This window comes from Chrysemys picta, chromosome 3 (assembly GCF_011386835.1).
Source record: "Chrysemys picta bellii isolate R12L10 chromosome 3, ASM1138683v2, whole genome shotgun sequence".
Classification (NCBI taxonomy): Eukaryota; Metazoa; Chordata; order Testudines; family Emydidae; genus Chrysemys; species Chrysemys picta.
Window position 1 is genome coordinate 181,526,934 of NC_088793.1, and position 27,353 is coordinate 181,554,286.

General features: G+C 41.1%; 1 protein-coding gene across 49 annotated transcripts in view; it reads left to right on the forward strand.

The window, feature by feature from the left end:
• NRXN1 (neurexin 1) overlaps window positions 1–27,353 on the forward strand; it is a 1,213,652-nt gene that overhangs the window by 1,176,506 nt on the left and 9,793 nt on the right. For 38 of the 49 annotated variants that reach the window (XM_042861199.2, XM_042861206.2, XM_042861210.2 and 35 more), the window contains one exon: window positions 14,433–14,520. In XM_042861199.2, the coding sequence (XP_042717133.1) occupies window positions 14,433–14,520 (88 nt within the window). The remainder of the gene's footprint in view (window positions 1–14,432; window positions 14,521–27,353) is intronic. The other 11 variants (XM_042861202.2, XM_065589596.1, XM_042861215.2 and 8 more) reach the window with 1 other exon arrangement.

The following is a 27,353-nucleotide window of genomic DNA, read 5'->3' on the forward strand; positions in this document are numbered from 1 at the left end:
ACAGCTGTGGGATGGGAAAAAGAGAGTGAATTCCTCAGAAAGGTAAATTTTTGGGTGAACAAAGAAAATAGTCTTTCTCTGTGAAAAAGACCATTCACAGCACCTATCACATGCGCACTCAGGAATTTTCGGCCTTCGCATTCAGTCCCTGCGGTCCTGCAGTGCAGATCACAGAATCGGAACAGCACAGCAGAATTTGGGTAGCGGGCTGACATGGTAAGCCGTAGACTTGTGGCAGCTTAAAACTTTAATAATAGCACTGCCCTACTTTCACGTTCAAAGCAATGCTCCTAGCGTTGGCCAGTTCCTGCTGCCAGCAATCCGGCAAACATGAACTCTGCCCCTGTCCCACCCCCTCGCTGCTGTCCCCGGGAAAGATCCCTCTATGCTGCCCCTCTCCCGCCTCCACCGCATGGCTGTAAACCGGCGGTTACAGTTCTGTAAAGGAACAGGCAAGCAGTCCCAATACTAACATTGCCCTAATTCAAAGCAGGTGACCATGAGCGACATCACTCTGATGCGTATTTCAGACAGCGACAAAGAACGCATGCTTCGGGAAAGCCTCCAAAGACCAGGGCCGTATGCCGCCATGCTGTGCAAGGCAATGATACCGGAGTACTTGATGGTAGCCTGGCGCGGAAACATTTCATACTACGGAGGACATAACAAGGCCGCTCTCCCAAGGAACCTCATGCAAAGGCTTTCCAATTACCTCCAGGAGAGCTTCATAGAGATGTCCCATGAGGATTTCTGCTCTATCCCCGGATATATTGACCGAATTTTACTGTAGCTGCACTGGCAAGGGCTAAACAGTACAGCGCCTAGGGCAAACCAATCAAGATTTACCGGACATTGTTAGATTTTTTTGCAGCAGTTGCGCCTCCAGGAGTTGCATCTCCTGGTGACTGCTGCCCAGGTTACACTTCTGCTTCCCCTCCCCATTCTTCCCTGTTTGTAAGCAACAGGTCAAGAGGAGAACGACCCTTGGTTGGTTCCTATGGTAGTTGCACCAGGAAGTTGTCCTCAACACTCTCCAGAAAATTCCTGGATTGTCTGTGCACTGCTGTATTGCTCTCCCAGCAGATGTCAGGGTGATTGAAGTCGGCCATGAGAACCAGGACCTGTGTTCTGTAAACTTCGGTTAATTGTCTGAAGAAAGCTTTGTCTACCTCATCCTCCCGGTCCGGTGGTCTATAGCACATGCCCACCACGACATCACCCTTGTTGCTTTCACTTCTAAATGTAACCCAAAGATTCTCAACAGGCTTTTCTCCAATTTCATACTGGAGCTCTGAGCAATCATACCGGTCTCTTACATACAGTGCAACTCCTCCACCTTTCCTCCCCTGTCTGTCCTTCCTGAATAGTTTATACCCATCCATGACAGTGCTTCAGTCATAGCAGGGATGCAGGTTAGACCAGTTTAAGGGCTATACTACTATACAAGCATAATTAAACTGTGATAGTTATACTGGCATGTCTCCCTATGTGGATACAGTTATTCCAGGTTAAGAGTGGCTTTTTTTGGTTTAGTTTAAACCCTTTCCATAGCAGCATAAAATAAACTGAAAAAAGCCAGTTTTTAATCCAGAGAAAGTGTGTCCACATGGGGAGTTACACAAATATAATTGTATTGCTTTAATTGCACTCCTTACCTTTTATTAGTATACCTCTACCCCAATATAACGCTGTCCTCAGGAGCCAAAAAATCTTACTGCATTATAGGTGAAACTGCATTATATCAACTTACTTTGATCCGCCGGAGTGTGCAGCCCCCCCCCCCCCGCTCCCGAGCACTGCTTTACCGCATTATATCTGAATTCATGTTATATCGGGTCGTGTTATATCAGGGTAGAGGTGTATAACTTTTCCATGTAGACAAGCCCTAAGAAAATAAGGCTATTGGAGTTTAGTCATAATTTGTCTTGACATAACATGCTCATCTAGGGATCCAGAAGAAAGAGTAAGTTACACCAACAAAGACTCCCTGTAGACTGTCTTAGACTCACCTCTGAATTTGACTCAAGAGTTTGCTAAATGTCTTTGAATTTTAATGAGCAGCTTCACCATTTCTTGTTGTTTAGTCTTTGATCAATTCACCTTTTAGTATTTTTGTAATTTAACAATGAAATCATTATAATTTTAAGAGGGTGTATCTTGTAAAAATCGTACCAAAGAATGACAAGACTTTATCAAAATACAAATAGGAATTTACTGAACGTGGTTTTGTATTAAGCAATAATTTTCCAATCTGTTCTGTTTTAAATTCTGTACCATATGCTGAGTAATTGCATAAATTCCATGTTGCATTCCTAATATTAATCAGTTTTAAACAGATTAAAAATTCAGAAAATTACTTGAACTTTTTTCAGATTTTAAAAGTAATTTCCCCTAACTTTATGGGCCATTTTCACAGCTGGTGTAACTCCCCCGAAGTCAACAGCACTACATAGATTTACACTATCTGAGGAAATGTAGCATGGCATTATCAAGCTACACCAATATCTAATAAAAAAACTATATCATAATGCCCATGAACAAGGGGATCAAATTAAGATTGCACAGGCAACCTTAATTCTGGCAAGTTCTAACTTTTTGAGTGCTTAACTTTGTACTTAACATTCTTTTAATGTAGTTTTTTATATGTAATGTTGTGGGTTCTAAAAAAAGCAAACTGTGGCATCACTTTGATGCCCACATGGGTCATTAGCAGGATTGGAACCATTAGATCCACGCATAGACCTCTGGTACTTGAGTAAACAGGATACTTGAAAAAAGAAGAACAGGAGTACTTGTGGCACTTTAGAGACTAACAAATTTATTAGAGCATAAGCTTTCGTGGACTACAGCCCACTTCTTCGGTACTTGAGTAAACTTGAAATAGCAGTAGTAGATTGTCATCTGCTCCATGGCCTACCCACTAGCAGGGGATCATGCAAGCACACACCCACTCTTTGCTAGTGCATTTCACAATAGAGTAATAATGAGACTCAAGAATCCTGGGTTTTGTTCTGGGTTCTCACGGGAGTGTTCTCTAATAGTCACAGACCTTTTTGCTCTTGGCTCATCTAGCCTGTTTTTATCCTAGTCCCAGTCCCCACCTCTCCTTCCCACTTGGTTCCTTAGCCTAGTCACCACCTTCCCCCAGCTCCTCATCCCAATCGCCCCTCCAGCGCCTTAGTTCAGTCCTCCCCAACCCTACCTGCACTCAGCTTCTTGTCCGAATCCCCCTCAGCTCTATATTCCAGTCTGAGTTGCCCCCCACAAGCCCACTCCCACAGCAAGTTGTCCCAGCCCCCTCCCACCTGGCTCTTGGTCCCAGTCATCTCTCACACACCCTAGCCTCTTGCCCCTAACTCCCATCTCATCATCTCCTCTCCCCTCACCTCCCAGGACAAGATCCTTTGCACCTGAATCATGGTGCTTTTTTTTTTTCTTTCTTTTTTTCATCCACACTGCCTGGGATGTCGGGGTAGCATTGAGAGCACAGGACAAACAATCTCCCTGCTTTCAGTTACCATGCCCAGCCTCACAAATGCAGATAGTAGCCATTGCAGAGAAAGTCCTGCTCAGCCCTTGCATCCCTGGTATGAAGTGCTCATAGAATCTCTAACAAGACTCTACTGAGCATGTGCAAACTGAAATATTTTACAGGCTGATAGCTTGGCCAAATTTTGGTAGATTTTCATACAGGTGGCAAAAGGCTCATCCCTGACACCAAAGTGACACACAACCTGTCTACCAAACTTCAAGCCCTTGCTCCAAACCATGAAGGTGCTAGAGTTTCTCAATAAAACAGTTATAAGAATTTTCTTAACACTGCAAAACAATTCGTTTTTCCCAAATCTCCTTCTGAGAAATGATTAAACCATTTTAGTTAAAACCTTTAAAAAAAATCAATATCAGGGAGACACCCAGCATGGAAAATTTCAGGCCAAATAGTTACAGTCTGGAAAAATTCTAAACAACTGTAAACTGGGTCTTATAATAGAAAGTGTTTGACAACACTAGCTCTAGGCATTGCTACCGGTGCCACCTATAATGTCCATTGAAATCGCTGTACAAAGGTGCTGACTGTATTAAACATTTACTAGTCAAATGGTGATTGTAGATTTGTATTTCCTCCTGTTTCATATTCAGACTGAATGTTCCTTTTTCAGAACAAATCAAGCCTGTATACCAATCAATGGTATATAGGGTCTTGAGGGCCAAATGATGCCATTTAATGTGTACATGTACCTCCAAGTAAAGTCAATAGAAGCAGTTCCTGGACACACAGAATTTGGTCCCATGCTGACTTTCCAATAGTTTATTTCACCTGTGACTAGTTAATGCAATTATTTTGTAAAAAGAGAGTAGAGCTGGGTTTTTTGTTTGTTTGTTTTTATGCCATTATGAAATTAAACTGACAAATCCAAACACGTGTAAAAACACTACAGTAGGCCAGCCACTGAATGAAGATTCTGCTTCATACCGAAAGTCATTTAAACATATTCTCCTTTCAATGCATGTGTGTCTCACTTTCATTAGTTTTAATGGGAGTTTTACACATTGAGAAACAAGCTCCATAGAACACTCTCTTGCCCATTGTTATTGATAAGTGTTTTTCCAAATACTTGCACCAGTCCTTGACTTTGAGATTTGGATTAGTTGCATTATAAATACCAGAAATTCAAAGCACACTGGAACAATGGGCTGTTACATTGAATGTTTATTTTTAATGGTGGGTTTGATACTGCTCAGTATTTTAAGAGTTCACATTTCTAAGAGTTATTGGCATGTCAGCTTCAACTTCCTTTTGACTGTTGATGCAGTACAGACTCCCTTTGTAACCCCGAAATTGAGTTGTGATGCGTGGGGGAGGAAAGCAATTAGATAGAAAGATTCAGCACATTATTTCAGCCCGTAGAAGTATTTAAAATGGTTTGTCCCTGGTAATACTGCCTGTCTTCCCTCCCTATGCAGGGGGAATGATACAAAGAGTGGTACAATGTTCACCTTCCTGTGACTAGCTTAGTTATTCTGACCCAAGAGACGGGGGTCCATCTGCCATCTTTGCTACCATATTCCCCTCTGGAAGAGTATTATATTAGTACTGCTCCACTCCACTATAGGTAAACAATGACATATATTATGCTTAGATATCCACAAAACAAAACCTCCATTTACATGGTGGGAGCGAACTAGTGTTCAGTATTCTATATTGTAACAGATTCCATGATGGAGTACTGTCTATTATCTGTGAAATACCAACCATTTGTCGTTCCCCACCCCCACCCCCACTGACTGTGTTTCTTTCATTACCTAATTGTGTGTCTCTCTCTGATCATGGCATTCATAAAAATAGCTGCAAAAGGGACATGCAAAGTTTTTTGTTTTTTTTTTATCTTTCTAACTACAAGTAAGTGTGGCCAAAGGCCAATATGCTTGTTTAGGATGATAGAATCCATAGGTTGTTCATCCCCAGATGCAGATTTCTTTATCCCATCAACATTTATCATTTATTATTTTGTACTGAGAAATTTTAAATTGCTTAAGCAATCCTCTTGAAGATTATGAGGTCTGCTTGTTGGACTCCCTGGCTTGGCACGCTGGACTCTTTCTGTGCCTGTTCAATCTCAGGCACAAAAGAAAAGAAAAGAAAAGAAAAGAAAACTCCCTGGCTTTGCAGGCTGCTAAAAGAAAAAATGTGTCCTTTTAAAATCCTGAGGTTTGTGCTTCTGGTTCAGAATGACCCCACTGCACTGCCACCATGTCAGGGCTAATTCCCCACAGTAGCACTTCGAGTGCAGAAGGTGGGGGCCCCTCAAGGATTCTAAAAATTAATACTGGTCACTCTGGGCTTCTATTAAACTCCCAAGGTTACAGCTTCTCTCTGACCTTAGATGGGTAGATGCTGCCACCACCCAAATGCAAAAAAAAAAAAACCCTTTTGAGAACCCAGAAAGGCGCACTTAGGGCTTGAGGGTACCCCACAGGAAGGAATTCCTTTCTCTCTCTCACACACACACACACACACACCGGGGAAGAACTGAAAAACAAAACAAAACAAAACAAAGGAAATCAGCTGTTGTCACCAGCTAATTAAACAACATATGCACAAACCTCCTAGGGACACAAAAATCCAACCCTGTTCTTAAGAAAGGTAAATTTTATTAAAAACACAAAGAAAGGAAATACATCTGGAACTTAGGCTTCTTGCTAGATAAAAAAAAAAAAAACAATTACAAAAATTAAGCATCAAGATAGCTCTCTTGAGGTTCAGCTTTCATATGGGGTAGACTAGTTTAAATTGATACAGATGTACTTGTTTGACCTATTCCAGGTTAAATACAAATTTAGAGAACCCTTTCCAAATGGGATGTCATCTAGGGCTGATATTACTGCTAGATCACTGCTATGTCTTTCTCAGCAGACTGTGTGGAAGGTTATAAACACCAGGGAGAAGCTAATTGAGGAATAGGATTGATTAATGTAACATATTTGAGTTTCTTTTCACAACTGTTTCAACAGCCAGTCATAGAGTTCAGCTGCATACATAGTAAATTAAATTTAAATTACACAGTCTTGAGTAGAAAATTGATCTGTTAATCCAGTCCCAAAAATGAAATTTGATTTTTTTCCACATGAACTCTTTCCTGATTTTTCATACTCTGTTTCTGCCAGCCATTGGTTTGACTTATTTTATTCCACATTTTAAAAAAAATAAAAATATATCTGATATATTAATTTTCAGTAAAGTAGTTTACTTCTTAGAAGTGTAATGTGTCCAAACAGTAAAGAAAAGAAAAAAAGCACAGTAAGCATTGAACAATTATTTCTTCTGTAAATATTACATGAACTGTTTGGGGAAAAATCTGTATTTGCAATAGCTAATTAAGACAACAGCAGCATCTATCTGTGGGTTTTCTCAATCTGTTATTTATATCTCGGTTCTTGGTCTATACTTTTTTCTTGTTAAGTTCCTCTAGTTCCATCCTCGAATACGGCTTCTGTTCTCAGCACTCCATTGCACTTATTCTCTCCAAGATCTCTAACAACCTCTTCCTAACTGAATCTCTGGGCTCTACTTTATTCACCTCCTACTCAGCACTTTTGATACTGTCAGTCATCTGTCCTTCCCAAAATCCGGTTCTCCTTTGGTCTTCAGAGCACTGAATGTTCCTAATGCTCTTTTTTACCTTTCTGGCTATTCCTGTAGCATCTCTTCGCCTACCCACTTATCTGTCCTTGTCCGTTACCATTTTGACCCTCTCCCCACACCCTCTGCCCATCCAGTAACACCATCCAAAACCACCCATTAGTCCACTTTTCCACAATTGTCTCCATGCTTTCTTTCATGCTATCCTCTATGCTAAGCATGGAATGCCATCCCTGAACCAGTCCATAAGGCCCCCAACTCCTTCACCCTCACTTCCAGAACCCTGTAGTCACTTTTGATCTGCTCAGGGTCATGCTTTGCCATATTAGTGCCCACACAGATGAGAAAAATGTGGTAGTAGTCAGAGGGCTGGATGATCTTCAGCAATCTTTCCATACCATAATGTCTTGTATACAGGTCCCTGGCAGTCAGCACACTTCCTGGGATGCCAGGTCAGGCCTGCAGATGGATGCCTCTGTCCCCCTTAGAAGGCAGTCACTGACCGCCACCCTTTGTTTCTCTTGGGAGTGGTAGTGGTGATCATCCCAGCTTTGGGGGCACATGGCTTCTCCTCCACCACTTTTGGAGGATATTCCTGATCCCTAATTGCCAGGGCAGCGTGCCATTTTTTTGTCTCTATGGACCATGTTTTGGGAGCAGGGATGGAGCACTGCCTGCTGCCAGAAGTAAGCAGCATCCAAGTTCCTCCCTGTGAAGGAGCAGCTTCCCCCTCCCCCGGTGGTGCTACTGCACTACTCTCCAGCTGGATTTTGTCCTCAAACTTTAAGGTCTCCATATGCATGTTTTCAATTAACTCTTCCTGTGCATGGGGTGGCTCCAGGCACCAGCGCACCAAGTGCGTGCCTGGGATGGCAAGCCACAGGGGGCGGCCTGCCAGTCGCCATGAGGGTGGCAGTCAGGCTGCCTTCGGCAGCATGCCTGTGGGAGGTCCGCTGGTCCTGCGGCTTCGGCGGCAATTCGGTGGTGGGTACACCGAAGGCGTGGGACCGGCGGACCTCCCGCAGGCATGCCACCGAATCCGCATTACTAGTGGACCTTCCGCAGGCATGCCGCCAAATCCGCATTACCAGTGGACCTCCCTCAGATATGCCGCCGAAAGCCGCCTGACTGCCGTGCTTGGGGTGGCAAAATACATAGAACCGCCCCTGCCTGTGCACGGATGCTCCTCAGCGTAGCCACCTCCTCCTGTAGCTCTCCTACCTACCTCATGAAAAATCCTACAGTAGGCATCTCTCACACTGGATGGTCCCCCCAGCGTTGCTTTCCATGATGGGGTAATGCAGGCCACAGTCTCCGCATATCCACACCAGGACCTGGGTAGGGCATCCATGGTCAGGTTTTCAGTCTGGACACAGGGGCAGGTGGAGGAGTCAGGAGCAATGTTGGCATTGGTGACACAGTCTTTCCAAACCATGCTGCTTTTAGTCTTTCTTACTCCTACAAACTCCCTCTCAAACTCCCCTGTTTGCTGCCCCCTGTTCACTATATACACAACTTCATATTCTTACTTCATCCCCAGTTGTTTTCTGCAATCTAGTGTTAGCCAAGTATTATCAGAAAAGAGTCTCATATCATCAGCATCCAATGGCCAGAGCCCATGAGACTGTTTGATATTTATCCACTGCTGTAAAGTCTGTTATTGTATCTAATGCCACAAGTAAGCCATAATTATTTGAGCTGGAAAGACTGGCCAGCAGCTTCCTTTGAAACAATCACCATTCCCTTCCCCAAGCAAGATTGCAGCTGGGTGACATTTTGTATTTCCACTGTGATGACTAAGAGCCAAATCCTCTAACCTTTATTATTGCAAGCAGCCCTTACTCATGTAGGTAATCATGTAGACTTCAGAGCGACTACTCTTGTGAGTAAGTAAGGGTCAGAGCCTAAATGTGGAGTTATTCCTCAACTTCCAGCCTTTACAATGTGTGATTTTTGCCAATTTTTATATAGGTCTGATAATTATGAACTTTTCTGACCATCTTTTTTTTTAAATGTCACAAATGTCCAACTTTTTAAATAGCCGGACATCACAAAATAAACTCTGTCTTAAACATTGCACAATCATTTAAGTTGAACTCTCCTAAAAATATGGTAATGCACAAAGAAAAGAAAAAACTAATGAAATCAGGGTTGGCCTTCCAGGATGTACACCTGCCATTTAAAAACAAAAATCTCTTACAACTAGATTATCATTGTTAAAATGAATTGAACAATTCACCCAACAGACATTCTAATCCGATTTCATATTATGATGACACCAGCTTTTATGTTATCCTGTTAGACACTCACTGCAAATAGGGGTGGATTTTGCTCTGATTTTAAAATCCTTGTTTAATGAAAATGCTTGGTGTAGGTGTCCTGTAAATTGGTAATGTTTATCATGGGTGGTAACAACAAGTGCAATTCATTTTGGAATATTAATATATTTGAACTCTCTTTGTCACATTAAAAATCACCAGAAAAAGGCAATTTACTGTAAGTTTAACGTTGACCTTTTACTCTTCTTGATATTATTTATCTGGACCGACCTCTTAGCAGTCTTAGAACTCTAGAGCTAAATCCTACTGCCTTTATCTAGGCTAGGGGTCGGCAACCTTTCAGAAGTGGTGTGCCAAGTCTTCATTTATTCACTGTAATTTAAGGTTTTGCGTGCCAATAATACATTTTAACATTTTTAGAAGGTTTCTTTCTATAAGTCTATAATATATAACTAAACTATTGTTGTATATAAAGCAAATAAGGTTTTAAAAATGTTTAAGAAGCTTCATTTAAAATTAAATTAAAACGCAGAGCCCCCCGGACCCAGGGTCGGTTGCCAGGACCCAGGCAGTGTGAGTGCCACTGAAAATCAGCTCATTTGCCACCTTCGGCACGCGTGCCATAGGTTGTCTACCCCTGATGTAGGCAGTAATTGAAGTATTGAAGTAAATGGGAAGTTTGTTGGAGAAAGGACTAGTATTTGGCTCATAGTATTTTATTTTTATATATATTTTTCATATTTGATATAATTAGAGCTAATGTTTAATCCATTATAAAAATGACTTCAGCACTTCAATAGCATTCATTGCTAACTTTGATCAATGCCACTCCACTTAGCTTTCACTCTTTCCTTGTCCTCTTTTTGTAAACAATGTTGGGTTTTTGGTTTTACTTTGTTTGTTTGTTTGTTTTTGTCACACATAGTTAATTGATATTTAAACTGCAAATATTTTGGAAGTGTTTTTCATGGAAGAAAACAATTCTTACATCATCTTGCCCCTTCCACCTTCAGTCCAATCCTGCTATATGACTGAGTGCTTTTAAACCTGCATTGTTACAAAATCAGTTTTACACATATAATTTACTTGAATATTCAGCAGTTGTAGTGAGACCTTTCTTGGCATATATGATGGTTTGCATGTTGTATCACAATTTTTTAAAAGAAAACCGAGCATTCATTTATTTACATACAATAGAATCAAGAACACCTCTTTCTGCTCATTAATGCTCCTTAAGTGACCAAGAGCTGGAATTTTCATAGATTTCTATTAAATACACTCAGTAGTTCTCCCTTCATATATAAGGTTCCAGCTACATTAGAAAACCACTTTTATCCCTTGTAAGTAAACATGCAGAAAAAAATCCTCATTCTTTCAGATGCAGAAGGAATAAAATCCCATTGACAGTTTAGAATTCTTTCTGATAATTTCAAGTGCATTGCAAACTGCATTGAAAAGCAGAGTTAAGGTCACCTAAGAGCATTTAATTCTGCCCTTGCAGCTCTCCTCTCAGAACAACCAGAGACAATTTTATCCATCCATCACACACTTTCATATGAGTCATACAGGGGTTGCTCAGATTATGACCTTCTTTACAGAAATGCGTAGTCCATGCCGAAAGACATTCTTTAACAATTCCTGATTACACCAATGGAATAGCAGAGAATCTCATTTTCTGCTACGCATGAATATTCCATGTCCCACTACTTGTACAAATGTTAGTTTTGCATCAAAATAATAATAGAAACTTCTTAGGCATGCAACTTATGGGTCTTAGCTAGAAAGAGCAAAGGTTAGAGTGGTGACAAAGTGTCATACCACAGACGTAACTTTTTGATTGGGCATCTGCAGACTGCACAAAGAGAATGTCTTCAGTGTTACAAGTAGGAGGAAAGATGTAAAGAGGAGACTATGTGGACATAGCTAAGAGTATTTGATTGACTCATGCTGATTTTCCATGGTTTTTCAGTTTTATTTGTTTCTTAAAGCAGGAGCTTAACTTTTTATTTCCATGTTTGTAAGGTTGGTTGGTTTTCAACTGCAGAGTCTTCTTAGGCCATTTTTCAAAAATGGAGGGAGGTATTAATGTGCAGCCTTAAATTGTCTCAGTAAATGTTTTTTCCCCCTCCTGGGAATGTATTAGGATATTTGTAGGTACCTACAGTTCCAATTTTGTCTATGTGGTATAGAAAAAAAGACTACATGTTTTTTGTCTCTCTCTCTTCCTATATCTCCCAGTCTCTTTGCCAATCTCATAGATTGACAATGTGGTTTTCCCTGAGGAAGGGTGGTTCTGTGGTTTAGGCACTGGACTATGATGTCTTCCATAGACTTCTTGTGTGACTTTGGGTCAGTCACTTAATCTCCCTGTGCCTCAGTCCTCCACCTGTAAAATGGGGATAATAGCACTTCCCTACCTCATAAGAGTGTTGTAAGCATATGTTCCTTAATATTTGTGAGGCACAGCAAAGAATAAGCCTATTATAATAAACATTCTTTGCTGTAAAACTTCAACTGGAAGAATAATAAACAACATTGCTAAACATCTGTAGAGAAATAAAAGTGTTACATCAAAGTGATATTCCTCATGGGTTTAAAAGCTGAACATGGAACAGATTTCCTTACTTTATTCATTGCAAAAAGTGCTTAAATGTAAGATTCCACACTGATGAATATATTCTGCATCTCACAGTTTGGGTAAGTACCATATAGGACCATAGAAATGACTATATTCCAGCTGCAGCCTGAGGTCCATGTACCAGTGTATCATATCTCCAACTGTAGCCAGTACCAAATGTTTCATGGGAATGTAAAAGTAACCTTGAAATGGACAATTATGGAATAACTTGATGATAGAGAAAGTTCTTTATTAACAACATCACTAATGGTATGTCTACACTGCAATTAGACACCCGCAGCTCACCGGTGCCAGCTGACTCGGGCTCGAAGGGCTTGAGCTAAGGGGCTGTTTAATTGCAGTGTAAATGTTTGGGCTTGGGCTGCAGCCTGACCTCTGGGACACTCCCACCTCACAGAGTCCTAGACCCTAGTGTCCTGCTTGAGCCCAAACGTCTACACCATAATTAAACAGTCCTACAAGCCGAAGCCTGAGTCAGCTTGCAAGGGTCCATTGTGGGTTTTTAATTGCAGTATAAACATACCCTAAGTCAGGGGTCAGCAACCTTTCAAAAGTGGTGTGCCGAATCTTCATTTATTCACTCTAATTTAAGGTTTCGAGTGCCAGTAATACATTTTAATGTTTTTAGAAGGTCTCTTTCTATAAGTCTATAATATATAACTAAACTATTGTTGTATGTAAAGTAAATAAGGTTTTAAAAATGTTTAAGAAGCTTCATTTAAAATTAAATTAAAATGCAGAGCCCCCCGGACCGGTGGCCAGGACCCGGGCAGTGTGAGTGCCACTGAAAGTCAGCTCGTGTGCTGCCTTCGGCACGCATGCCATAGGTTGCCTACCTCTGCCCTCAGTGTTTGACTTAAGTAGATACCACTTATTTAGTTCTTCTATTTCTAATGTAACTGTGGATGTTCTCATCAGGTTTATAAATATCTATTAGTTTCTTAATCCAACTAAGATCTGTACACTGAAATTGTACATTATATAAAGAAGTATTTCTCTTTATCAGTTTTAAAATTGTTGGCTTTCAGTTTAATTGAATGTCCTCTTGTTGTTGTACTATAAGAAGCTAAATAGGAGTGCCCAATTTCTCTTCAATGCACCACTCACTATTTTGTACACCTCTATCATGTGCCCTCTTATTTGTCTCCTCTGCAAATTAAATAGTTCCCCTCTATTCAGTCTTTTCCTATGGAAATCTTTAATGCCTCTAATAATTTTGGTAACCCATATCTGGAATCATTCTGTTTCTGCTCTATCCTTTCTGAAATATAGTTATCTATATAGAACTAGATACAGTATTCCCTTTTATATAAGAGATTCTAATATTATCAGTGTTATTTTCTAACCCATTCTTCATACATCCGATCATTTTGTTTGCTTTTTTGACCACGACTATACATCAAGCATATGTTTTCATGCAGCTGTCTACAAATCTGCAGAAGAGAAGAACAAGGGGGGAATTGATAGCTGCTTTCAACTACCTGAAAGGGGGTTCCAAAGAGGATGGATCTAGACTGTTCTCAGTGGTACCAGATGACAGAACAAGGAGTAATGGTCTCAAGTTGCAGTGGGGGAGCTTTAGGATGGATATTAGGAAACACTTTTTCACTAGGAGGGTGGTGAAGCACTGGAATGGGTTACCTAGGGAGGTGGTGGAATCTTCTTCCTTAGAGGTTTTTAAGGTCAGGCTTGATGAAGCCCTGGCTGGGATGATTTAGTTGGGGATTAGGTCCTGCTTTGATCAAGGGGTTGTACCAGATGACCTCCTGAGGTCCCTTCCAACCCTGATATTCTATGTTTCTATGATAAATGACACTCAGGTCTTTTTCCTGAGAAGTTGTAAATATTCTGTAGCAGTTGATATGGTGCTGTAGCTACTCTTAAGAATGCAAGTATAATTATTGCAAAAAAAATATTCACCACCAGACACCACCTCTGATGGTGTCTGCAATTACAATAAATTTAATATGCTCTGTTTTGGCTAGGATTTATGCCGCCAGCTTTTTCTGTATATATTCATAGTTTATATATTGGATATAGAGAGAAGAGAATAACATCTAAATGCAAGTACTTTGTCCCTCTATATTCTCATTCTTGTTAGAACAAAATGGCTGAAGAGAATTTTCATGAAATTTTCAATTGCCTGCTTTTGGTATCTGACACCATCCTTTGAAAAATGACATGAATGTATAGAAAAGTAGAGCCTCATTATAATACAAATGGAGAGCATCTTTGTATCATAAAATTTTAAGTCTGAAATGCTCAGGCATTTAGGACTTTACATAAATCTGAGTGATGGCAGATATGCTAATGATCATCTGAGCATACGCTGGCTCAGTTTAAATGAATCTACTTGACTTTATTTTCTTTGCAGACCACAGATGACATCCTGGTGGCCTCGGCTGAATGTCCCAGTGATGACGAGGATATTGATCCCTGTGAGCCGAGCTCAGGTGGGTTAGGTTAGTCAACTTTTTTATTCCTTTCTTTTATTTCATATTTGCATGCTGTAGTCACAAAAAGAATCTGAATTGGCAAATCTTTTCTTAAGCAGTGGGTAGAGATTGGATGACGTGCCTTCACTTATATACTTATAATATAGCCAATCCTCTCTGTTGGCAAGGAGACAATTTGCAAAGCTAGCTGATGGGAGCAAGTTGTTGGTACTCCTGAGCTGAACACCCTTACAATGTGGTAAGGATTCAACAGTGCCCTCCAGTGCTCGTATGTAACTGTGTGAACATATATATATATAAATATTCACACACGTACATATATATATATATATATATATCAAATGGGATTAAATGATATATTCTGTCTCCAAAAGGAAAAACGTTTACCACAATTTCGAAAGAAACAAACTCCTCAATAAATTTGTTTTTAAAAGGAATATTATAGCTCATAACCTTAAAAATAATCCAGCTGTCATATTGAAGTAATGTGAACTTTTTCCTTGAATGTGGTGGGTGTGAATTGTTCTTTTATCATCTCTTTTGAATGGATACCTGATTGTTCAGTATTTGTCACAGCTCTTATTATTAACTAGGACTGTGTATTGGTTCCATTTAATTTGTCAGTCATCTTAGATGACTTGGTAATATCTCAGTACTTGCAGTAACATAGTTTAGTTATCTGAAGTAAAATGGGTAAAATGTTATGTGACGACTGTATGCAGTCTAAGTGTAAACAGAGGAAACTTGAACAATGGCTTGTATATTAAGGTGAATAACCAAAAGGGGCACTTCATCTTTGGTGCATTAAGAGCAACTAGACAGGAAACACAATGATTATTTTTCTTCACCCTAAGAGATTTTTATGTCTGGTCAAAAAAGAGAGGGCAGCTTTGGCCTCAGACATAGATGTGCATTTCCCATTGAAGTCATATAGAGCCACATGCTCTCATTCAAGGTAAGTTTCAGTAAAGGTGAATGAGGTTGTAGCCTGTGCCTGTCCTAGTGATTGTGGTTGTTGTAGTCACCTCCTTCCTGGGTAGTCAGTGGGAAGATGTACCCTATGGAATGACAGACTAGGTCATTAAAGAACTTGTACGTGCCAAGTTGGTCTGCTAAGGTTTAAAGTGGGGTAAGACACCCTAGGTCACAGTTCCTGTTCCTTCAAAGGATTCTGCTTTATGTTAAGGAACACCAGTCTATGGCGAGAGAGATGAAATGCCAAGGCTAAAGTACTAGTACTTTCCAAATGACTAATGCATCAGCTTGAAAATTCCTGCTCTTTTCAGAACACCATTTTACTTGCAAAGGTGCTATAAATTATGGGCAGGACACACAGGCACTGAGGCTAGAGTTTCTGTACACTTCAGAGTGAAAATAAATTTCCACGATTTATTCTGGTATTTCCTTCTTATTTTCAAATTCTTGAGGATAGGAACTCTGTCATTTGCCCATCATGGATCAACACTATATAACATTCTTCTCTTTTGTGGCTCTTAGCTCATCCCTGGCCAGCTGCTAAATTAGGTCTATGCAATCAGGCAGTGCTGTCCCATTAGCAAATTCAAGCCTGGGTGGCCACTCTACGTCTGTGATCTAGTGTTAAAACACTTGCCTGCCCCCCTTGAAGGAAACAATAGCAGTGAAAATGTATGTACAGTGTCTCAGTCCTACAGCTGAAATTTTACCATCAGTCACTGACAGATCAGACAGAAACGTTTCTGAGGCTATTTTAATCCGGGGGCACAAGGCTGCAGATCTCACAAATCTTACTGGGCCTGGAGCCTTGCATACTCATTTAGCTGGTGGGGGTAGGGGAGGCATGAGTGAAATAAAGCTTTGTGACAAGTTATCATTTCTATCCTAATTATGGCCCAGAAGTGAATACAAATGTTGGTGTTTGTACACAGTCTTGCTGATAGCTTTATGTCCATTAGCTTTTCTATTTCTTCTGATCAATCATCATCAAACAATGCTATTAATTTTCTGTTTGTTTAAGAACAGTTTCACTTTTTCATTTGTTGCATTCTCAATTGCGAGTGCTTTAAAAATATTTCTGGATTAGTGCAATGCTAGAAATCATGTTCTCCAAAATGCCCATTATCTTGACTGTTTTATGCATGATAGATAATATTATCCACATCCATACATGAGTTCCCCTCCATACTCTGCAATTCCTCAAAGAGTTGCCCATCTTCCTCTCTCCATCCAGCTGTTGGCCTGGTCCTGTCCCCTTTTAGGGCAGCATGGGCCAAAGGAGTTTCTGTAGGCCTAAGCAGCAGTAACTCCCCAGCACAGCTCCCTTTCAGGCAGATTGTAATGGCCTTACCTACCCTGAATAGCACCTTATTCTATGAGCCTCACTGATTTCAATGAGACTACTATCTGTGGAACAGAGTACTATTCAGTGTGAATAGGAGTATTGCAGTCTGGCCCCCAGTGTAGACTGCCTAGGACTTGTGGGAGGGAAATGCAGTGCTTTTATGATCTTATCATGAGTCTTGTGATATTTGGTGATTGTCTTAAAGCCCCAGTGGCTGGGGAAACAAAAGGAGATTGCATGAGATTTCATTTAATCAAAAAGTGTTCTGCCCTTGAAAAGCTTGAAAACAGTAGCAAGTGCAGCCTAAAGGCTCAGAAACCAGAAGGCAAAGAAAAGAACCCCCATATTACTATTATTACTAGAAAATTTCTGATTTTTAAGTCAATCTCATGATTTGGGAGAGGGCTGATTCTTGATTTTTGAAAGCTTGGGGTTGGCAATATTTTTAAATGGGTTCCTCCTGCCCTCTGGAGCTGGCATGGTTGAGGTCTCTCCCCTCAAGTGACTGTAGATACTGGGGTTGCTTCACAGAGAGGTTCATTGCTGCTCTGCTCATCTTTTCTAGTATCTGCTTTTGTGAAGCGGAGGGTTTCAGGATAATATGTTCTTATCTCCTGGCATCATTTTCAGACGCTTGTGGGCTGAGATCCCATTAAATTTCTTCTCTGGCTCTCTGACATCCATTCAGCCAGGGAAGGACCCACATTAGCGTAACGGAGAGAGGGGAGACAATGTGGCATAATTGGAACTCCCAAGAGGACATGGAGCTTGCACAGCAGGGATGCTGTGACAATGGACAGGGACCACACTCAGCTGAAGTGTACTGACCGAGCCATATGAGGATGTTTACATAATGTTTGCTCGTAATTTCCCTAGTTTAAGCCAAAGCTCTTAGTTCCACTCATGCACACGTCTTTTTTTAAACGCTCATTGAATAAATGCTGTAACAGCATGGTCTTTCTAGAACTAGGAGAGATCCATCCAAAAAAAAACCTCTTTAATGCTAAGGTCTACAAATTGGATTACAAAATCTTCTATAAATGAAAAGGAAATGGTGACAGCCTGCTCTACATACAGCTGATGGTTATTATAAACATATTGATTGAGTTAAATTATTGATTAACTAGATTTATTTTAAAACTGGGGCTTCATCTCCTGAGAGAAATGTGTTGCAGAGTTCAGGGCTGCTAGCTAGCTCTGGTGTATCACCATCAGCTTTGCTTTCTGTGAACCTGTCTTCTAAATAATAAATGTGGGTATGTGACTTGCAACAAATTTCATATGGGATATAAAAATGTAGCACAGATTAGGAGCTGCTAAACTGCAATCCCATAAACATGTCTAGAACACAAAGTCACAAAAATTATAATTGCAGATTTCACTGTGGTGTACAAACTGCTAAATGTGCCATAATTGGATGAAGTCATAACAAATTTATTAGCATGCAAAACTTAGTGAACATATTTTATTTGCATTATGTTTAGCAAGGAAAGGCAACATGTTATGTTTTCTACAATATATTCTCACCCCCTTCCCCTCTGCAATCATTACTTACCCCAAATAATAATAATAATAATATCCTCTAAATTTCCCTGGCTGCTTCATCCAATAAATGAAGTAATAAAGCATAAAACACTTCATAATTTTGTTTTGTATGCAAGTTGTGAAAAATTTTGTTTCCTAGAAACCAGTCCAAAAAGAAGGCCCAGAATAGTCTGCTAATTCCACCTGATGAGCTGTGAAGTGATGGCTGGCAAATCTCCACTTTGCACATTAAAGGCTTTGTTCTACCTTCTCCCAGGCCCTGTGCAGACCACAGCTTTCTATAGAGTTTCAATTAGGAATAGCGCCACACAGCTCATTTGATCCAATTATAATGGGCTGGAATTTAGTGTGCAGCTACTGAAGCTTTCACACACACAAAAAAAATGTAAAGAGGTGAATATGTGTCCAAAATGGATCAAATAAAAGCAAAGCCACTTTAGCTATTCGAGGTATTGGACCAGATGAGCAGAGTTAAAAATATTGGGCTCAATTCTAAATTAGGCCCATTGATATGTGTCACTGGATGTCTTGGAAAAAAGAGTGTCAGCTGGTGCAAATGTGTGGACATGCTGTAACAATTTTTAAGCTACCTGCAGATAACAATGCTTATATTAGAATTGATCCTCAACACTTCAAAGCCTCATCACAAATGGGATTGGTAAAGGTGTCATTTGGCTGTTTTAATGACTGCAACCAGAATATACAGGAGTGGGAGCATTGGCGGGGGCATATTTCCAAGTGAAAACTTCTTTGTATTAGAATTATAGAATCATAGAAGATTAGGGTTGGAAGAGACCTCAGGAGGTCATCTAGTCCAACCCCCTGCTCAAAGCAGGCCCAACCCTAACTAAATCATCCCAACCAGGGCTTTGTCAAGCCAGGCTTTAAAAACTTCTAAAGATGGAGATTCCACCACCTCCCTAGGGAACCCATTCCAGTGCTTTACCACCCTCCTAGTGAAATAGTTTTTCCTAATATCCAACCTAGACCTCCCCCACTACAACTTGAGACCATTGCGCCTTGTTCTGTCTTCTGCCACCTCTGAGAACAGTCTAGCTCAGGGGTCGGCAACCTTTGGCACGTGGCCCATCAGGCTAATCCACTGGCGGGCTGCGAAACATTTTATTTACATTGTCCGTCCACAGGCATGGCCCCCACAGCTCCTAGTGGCCACGGTTCACCATTCCTGGCCAATGGGAGCTGTGGGAAGCCATCATCAGCTAGTTTTTAGGGCCCCTTTTCAACACTGATTCCTTTTTTAGACAGAGGAATAGGATTAGTGATTTACATGTTATCATGTGAGGATCCAACATGTGGAGAGAGACACTAGGGACTCAATCCTGCAAGGTGCTGAGCACTCTGGCCCCAATCTAGCAAAGTACATAAGTGTGTGCTTACTTTCATACATCTTGGCTGGAGTGTTCAGAACCTTGCAGGAAGTAGACCCAGTAGTGAAGGATATGGAGGCAGTGGATTGTCAAACATCAAAAGTGGAAGCACTACTATTAACAGCTGGTCTACCAGCTTATTTCAGTGAATCCAGGTAGTTCTCATGGTAATGTCTTTGTCTTGGAGGCAGAATAGTGTGTGTGGTATACAGTGCACATTCGTTACTTCCTACCTGCCTACATTTCCCCTGCAGGTCAGTTAAATAGGATAAGAGATGGATTAAAAACCATAACCCCAATCTGAATACCAACAAATTTTGAGTTGTGGATCCAGTTCCAGACTTCACTTGATCCCTCTTTCTCTAATGAACAGAACCTAAATCCTGACTCTGAACAGCCTGAGTTCATCTCTAAACATGTTTTGTTTTTCATTTCCTATCACTAATTGTTGAGTTGCTGTGCACTAATAAACAGTTAGTAAGACATGATGATGTGATTGACATAATCACTAATTAGGGGTAGTTTAAGATGTGAGGAGGATATTGGTGCAAATCTTGTAAAAATCTGCTGTCATTATTGGAGTATTTATGTACAGTTACCAAAAAAGGGGGGGGGGGAATCCATATCCCTATGCCTGGCATCCCCACTCAAGTACATCATCCAAAAGCCAAAGAGGTGCATTCATATATTGAGGGAAAGTCATCCATTTTGCTACACAGAAGAAATGAAGTCAGAGAAAAGAAGCAATGCACATTTCCATGAAAAGAAGAAAGTAGAATCCTAAAAACAAGACACAGTTCAGTCTGAGCCTGATTTTAAAACTCCCTAAAGTTAAAATCCTAGCTAGTCATTGTTCAGAGTGTTACATATTTTGGGCCAAATTCTGCTCATTCCAGTTTAAGTAACACCGGGTTTGAGTGAGATCAGAATCAGGCTCACTGCAGGGAAATTATGACTCATGATCTTTATGGCTCAAGACATTTAAGAGCATTCATGCTCCAATCAAATTATATTGCATTTTTTGTGGATTGCCAATATTTTAAAAAAAAGATCACTAAGTTACTATTGAACCAAGCTTATTAAATGTGTTCACTGTAATAAGCACACATGCATACGCACCTGTAGCACAGCCTGAGTATTTTGCTTTGCGTGGGCAGCTCCACTGGGGCAGGAGGCGAGGGAGGATTGAGGTTGGTATTCACCTCACCTACATGGGACTCCAGCAAATGGGACACACACATACACCAAAAAGATGGTCCCTGTCCAGAAGTGTTTACAACCCAAGTAATTTATACCATTTCCCATAAATTCTCTGCAGATTAGACAAAAGCTTTATTCTGTCTTTATGGTAGTTTGTACAAATCAGCCATATTATAAACAGTGAATCAGCACAAATGGACACATTAGACAATGCTGCTGAAGGAGTTAATTCTTGCCCTACCAAGAAAGAAGGCTATATTTCTTCTTTAAAACCATGGAAAATAACATACTTCTGTGACTCAGGTGTGAGGGAATTCAAAGTCAGAGCTGTTATAGATTGTGCTGTTATCTAGGATATCTTGATTGGAATATGGATAGAGCCCTTAATTCAGATAAAGGACCAAATCATGCTTCCCATTCTATAGCCCTGTTCCTGGAAATCACATAAGCAGCTGAAATCATGTGTTTAAGTCCCATTGACTTACTTCAATGGAACTTAATTATGTTCTTTAGTGCTTTCCTGAATCAGGGCTCATGAGATAAAAGGTCCTACACACAGCAAATGAATATGATTCCTCATGTTCTTTAGGAGCAGGAGTGATTTTAGAAGCCCTCACATTGCCTGCATAATATGAAACCAACTCCATGGGAGTTAGATGAGGTAGGCACTGACTGTGTTAGAGTCTGGGAGCATATTCCAGCGTTGAGGATGTGGTAGGGCTGTCATTCTGTAACCAGCAGGGAGGAGGGTTTCTGCCCCCAGTCCTGTTACTTGGGCAATGTACTGGGAAGAAGATTTGGCTCAAAATCCATTAAGGGGTTGATATATAATACCCATTTTCTGGAAGGTGTATCGTTCCTATGCTTCCTCTAGGAAACATCACCCCTTTCTCAGAAAACACTGACATCAGCCCATAGGCAGCTGCTCTGCCGTCCTCCTCATCCTAACAGTTGTTGAGGGGGTGGGGATTTTAAATAAAAAGAATTAAAATTCATACATTTGAAACAGAAAAAGAAAAAAGAAAGAACAAGAGGAAGGAGATGCTACAGAAAGACATCCAGAATTCTTTACTAATATTACCCTTAAAATGTAGAGAAACAACAATAAAACAAAAAGGCAGAGAGCAACTTAATTCATTTAAAGTATATGAGGCAGAGAGCTTTGAGCCATAAAGATAGAATTGTTATCTTGAGAGAAAGAGAAACAAGTCTGACGCAAAGCACAGCAATTATTAAGTGAAGCACAGCATCGATCTTAAAGCAAATGCTCACTACCACCTGCCTGTGGATACATGACCATGGTCTCTTAGAGGAAGCAATTTTGCTTTGCATCAGGTAATAAAATGATTTGTATCACAATGTACAGTGCATATACAACTAAAATATGAGAGTAGGGATTGTGTCATTAAAAACCTTTTGCAATTCTTTATTATTAACCAGTAAATGAATGTACCTGTATCTTCATAGCATTCAGAGTCAGATGCATTCATCATTCATGGAATAGGACAATAGGAATTACTTGTGTTTACAATCCATGTGTCATCTAGAATTAAAATCTACAGGATTTATTTCTAAGAAAGAGGATAATTGGTACTTATTTTTATTTAATTTCATTTCTGCCTTATCTGGATGTTTTTTTTGCTAACATATTTTAGATATATAGCATTGGACAGGCTTTGAAGTGCTTCATAGTTGGTTAATTATGTAGAATCCATCTCTCTATCAATCTGTCTTTCTGTTTTTATCTTATTTACCTTTGTTTGTAATAGCACATTTGTGACTGAGTGAGAGGTCTCTATCCAATTAATCTTCCCCATTACTGGGACATGAAAACTTGTCCACTCTCTGGCATCTTTGTTGGCCATCTCAGCAACAGGTCAGTGACCTCCAGTGAAGAATGATCTATACTTTCACTCCTGAAAAAGTAGGGTGATCCTTCCAGGTCAGGAAGGAGGCACATTGGCAGGGGAGCGTAAGGAAGCATGCATTGCCATTGTCCATGCAACTACATGAATCTGCAGATAAACAGAGAAATTTAGTCTTCCAGTACTTTTCATAAATGCTAAATACACTGATATGACCATGAAATGATCTTCTAGATCTGTAATTATCTCAGATGTTGTGTAAAACCAGAAGTCACTGTGGGTCAAATCCCTAGTCTTGGCACAGATAAACCTTCCTTTGATTCAGTGAAGTTTTGTCTGATTAAATAAAGGGTGCGGGGGAGGGAAAGGAGTTTGCTTAAGTATGGTCTATGAATCTGATCCAATCTCATAACAATCAGTGGAATGGGTCCAATTGACTCCCATGGAAATTAGATCAGTCTCTGCGTAAGGACTGCAAGATCTGGCCCTTATTAGAAGTCAAACAAAAGCTAGAAATTGTTTCCCTCAAAGTTGAGAAGTGTGAGCAACAAGGGTGATATCGTGGTTGGAGTCTGCTATAGACCACCAGACCAGGGGGATGCGGTGGACGAGGCTTTCTTCTGGCAACTAGCAGAAGTTGCTAGATCGCAGGCCCTGGTTCTCATGGGAGACTTTAATCACCCTGATATCTGCTGGGAGAGCAATACAGCGGTGCACAGACAATCCAGGAAGTTTTTGGAAAGTGTAGGGGACAATTTCCTGGTGCAGGTGCTGGAGGAACCAACTAGGGGCAGAGCTTTTCTTGACCTGCTGCTCACAAACAGGGAAGAATTAGTAGGGGAAGCAAAAGTGGACGGGAACCTGGGAGGCAGTGACCATGAGATGGTCAAGTTCAGGATCCTGACACAAGGAAGAAAGGAGAGCAGCAGAATACGGACCCTGGACTTCAGAAAAGCAGACTTTGACTCCCTCAGGGAACAGATGGGCAGGATCCCCTGGGAGAATAACATGAAGGGCAAAGGGGTCCAGGAGAGCTGGCTGTATTTTAAAGAATCCTTATTGTGGTTGCAGGAACAAACCATCCCGATGTGTAGAAAGAATAGTAAATATGGCAGGCGACCAGCTTGGCTAAACAGTGAAATCCTTGCTGATCTTAAATGCAAAAAAGAAGCTTACAAGAAGTGGAAGATTGGACAAATGACCAGGGAGGAGTATAAAAATATTGCTCAGGCATGCAGGAGTGAAATCAGGAAGGCCAAATCACACTTGGAGTTGCAGTTAGCAAGAGATGTTAAGAGTAACAAGAAGGGTTTTTTCAGGTATGTTAGCAGCAAGAAGAAAGTCAAGGAAAGTGTGGGCCCCTTACTGAATGAGGGAGGCAACCTAGTGACCGAGGATGTGGAAAAAGCTAATGTACTCAATGATTTTTTTGCCTCTGTCTTCACGAACCACGTCAGCTCCCAGACTGATGCACTGGGCAGCACAGTATGGGGAGAAGGTGACCAGCCATCTGTGGAGAAAGAAGTGGTTCAGGACTATTTAGAAAAACTGGATGTGCACAAGTCCATGGGGCCGGATGCACTGCATCCGAGGGTGCTAAAGGAGTTGGCGGATGAGATTGCAGAGCCATTGGCCATTATTTTTCAAAACTCATGGCGATCGGGGGAGGTCCCGGATGACTGGAAAAAAGCTAATGTAGTGCTCATCCTTAAAAAAAGGAAGAAGGAGGATCTGGGGAACTACAGGCCAGTCAGCCTCACCTCAGTCCCTGGAAAAATCATGGAGCAGGTACTCAGGGAATCAATTATGAAACACTTAGAGGAGAGGAAAGTGATCAGGAACAGTCAGCATGGATTCACCAAGGGGAAGTCGTGCGTGACTAACCTAATTGCCTTCTATGATGAGATAACTGGGTCTGTGGATGAGGGGAAAGCAGTGGATGTGTTATTCCTTGACTTTAGCAAAGCTTTTGATACGGTGTCCCACAGTATTCTTGCCGGCAAGTTAAAGAAGTATGGATGAATGGACTGTAAGGTGGATAGAAAGCTGGCTAGATCGTCGGGCTCAACGGGTAGTGTTCAATGGCTCCATGTCTAGTTGGCAGCCGGTTTCAAGTGGAGTGCCCCAAGGGTCGGTCCTGGGGCCAGTTTTGTTTAATATCTTTATTAATGATCTGGAGGATGGTGTGGACTGCACTCTCAGCAAGTTTGCAGATGACACTAAACTAGGAGGCGTGGTAGATACACTAGAGGGTAGGGATCGGATACAGAGGGACCTAGACAAATTAGAGGATTGGGCCAAAAGAAACCTAATGAGGTTCAACAAGGACAAGTGCGGAGTCCTGCAATTAGGACGGAACAATCCCATGCACGGCTACAGACTAGGGACCGAATGGCTAGGTAGCAGTTCTGCAGAAAAGGACCTAGGGGTCACAGTGGACGAGAAGCTGGATATGAGTCAACAGTGTGCTCTTGTTGCCAAGAAGGCTAACGGCATTTTGGGCTGTATAAGTAGGGGCATTGCCAGTAGATCGAGGAACATGATCGTTCCCCTTTATTCAACCTTGGTGAGGCCTCATCTGGAATACTGTGTCCAGTTTTGGGCCCCACACCACAAGAAGGAAGTGGAAAAATTGGAAAGAGTCCAGCGGAGGGCAACAAAAATGATTAGGGGTCTGGAGCACATGATTTATGAGGAGAGGCTGAGGGAACTGGGATTGTTTAGTCTGCAGAAGAGAAGAATGAGGGGGGATTTGATAGCAGCCTTCAACTACCTGAAGGGGGATTCCAAAGATGATGGAGCTCGGCTGTTCTCAGTGGTGGCAGATGACAGAACAAGGAGCAATGGTTTCAAGTTGCAGTCGGGGAGGTCTAGGTTGGATATTAGGAAACATTATTTCACTAGGAGGGTGGTGAAGCACTGGAATGCGTTACCTAGGGAGGTGGTGGAGTCTCCTTCCTTGGCGGTTTTTAAGGCCCGGCTTGACAAAGCCCTGGCTGGGATGATTTAGTTGGGAATTGGTCCTGCTTCGAGCAGGGCGTTGGACTAGATGACCTCCTGAGGTCCCTTCTAACCCTGATATTCTATGATTCTATGATTCTATGAAATTAAGTTTTCTATTTGTAGGACTGGTCTTTTAAAATAATTGTAAGATTCTGTTCCCTTGAATCAAACTATAGAGTGTTTAGTTTGTTAGGTCTAAATTACTGAGTTGCTGCAGCTTCTTTGAAATTAAATGATGCATTACTAGAGGCTTAAGCATATAGAAAATTAATGCAGATATATTGTTTCCCTCAAGCAACACTTTGATATTATTCCTAAAGCTGATTGGCTATGTCTAAGGCATATATTTTCTTATGCACTGGATTGTTTGGCCCAAACAATCTCCTAGCAGCAGTGAAACAATGTTACCATTAACATGTAATGTGTATATGTATGTGTTTGTGAAATGAAACCTTTCCCCATTCCCATTTGTTATTACCTTCGCTTTGACTGATGTGTTAATACAACAATTAGAATGCTTTGTCAATTAGTATTGTAAAGTTTATAGCTGAGGTACTGGGCCTGAATTGTTACTACTTTGCACAATTTCCATGCCAAGGTATCTCCACTGGCACAAAGTTGGAGTAATGCAGTGGTGAATGAGAGCCATTAAGCATTCATAATAAATTTACTTTGTTTCAGACACTGTTTGGAAGAAGGAAGGGTTAGAACAGTGAGAGTTTGGGGAAACTATCCAGAAAGTGGCCAAAATAAAATCTTGCCAAGTGAACAAAGATATTAGTAATAACAGACAAGGGAGAAATTAGAGGTGAGAATGGGGGCAGTGAGAGTAGACTTCTTGCTGGTATTTAACATCAGAAACACTAACATTTTTTAGAATAGACTGAAAGCAGCAAAAGTAAGGCAGATGCTAGAGAGAGAGAAAACCAAATGAAAATAATGAGAAGAAACACCAGATCTAATTCTCATTTGTACCACTTTAAGGCCTCTTTACACTCTCAGAGCAGTGTAAAAAAGCCTTAAAGAATCAGGCCAATGGGTGCCAAAATCTACTAGGGACAGGAAGACTTCAGGGCACTCGCTCACAGTTGCCGAGAAGGATATGGCTATCTGCTCCAGCACATCAGGCTCAGCACATGAACCAGAATCATTACTTTCTCTGCATCCCAAGTTTTCCTTACTAAATTACACCCACAAATTGTACATGAGCATATGCAGAACCCATATTTACAACTATAGCTACCTGTTTTATGGTTGTGTGATAGGGTGTACTTTTCCGGCACTGGACAAGCAGAGGTTAACCCTGTACTTTGAACAGAGGAAGCCACGCCACCTCACCCATGCTGGGCACGCTCTAACTGTAGTGTTAGTATAAAAGGGAGTAGCCCAGCTCAGTCAGGGCTGACCGCCGAAGAGAGAGGACACATGCTGCAGGCTCCCGCCAAGGTCCAGAAAGACACTCAGCTGCCTGCAGACGCTCAGGGGACATTGGAACCATCGGGAGCTTCACAGGCCACA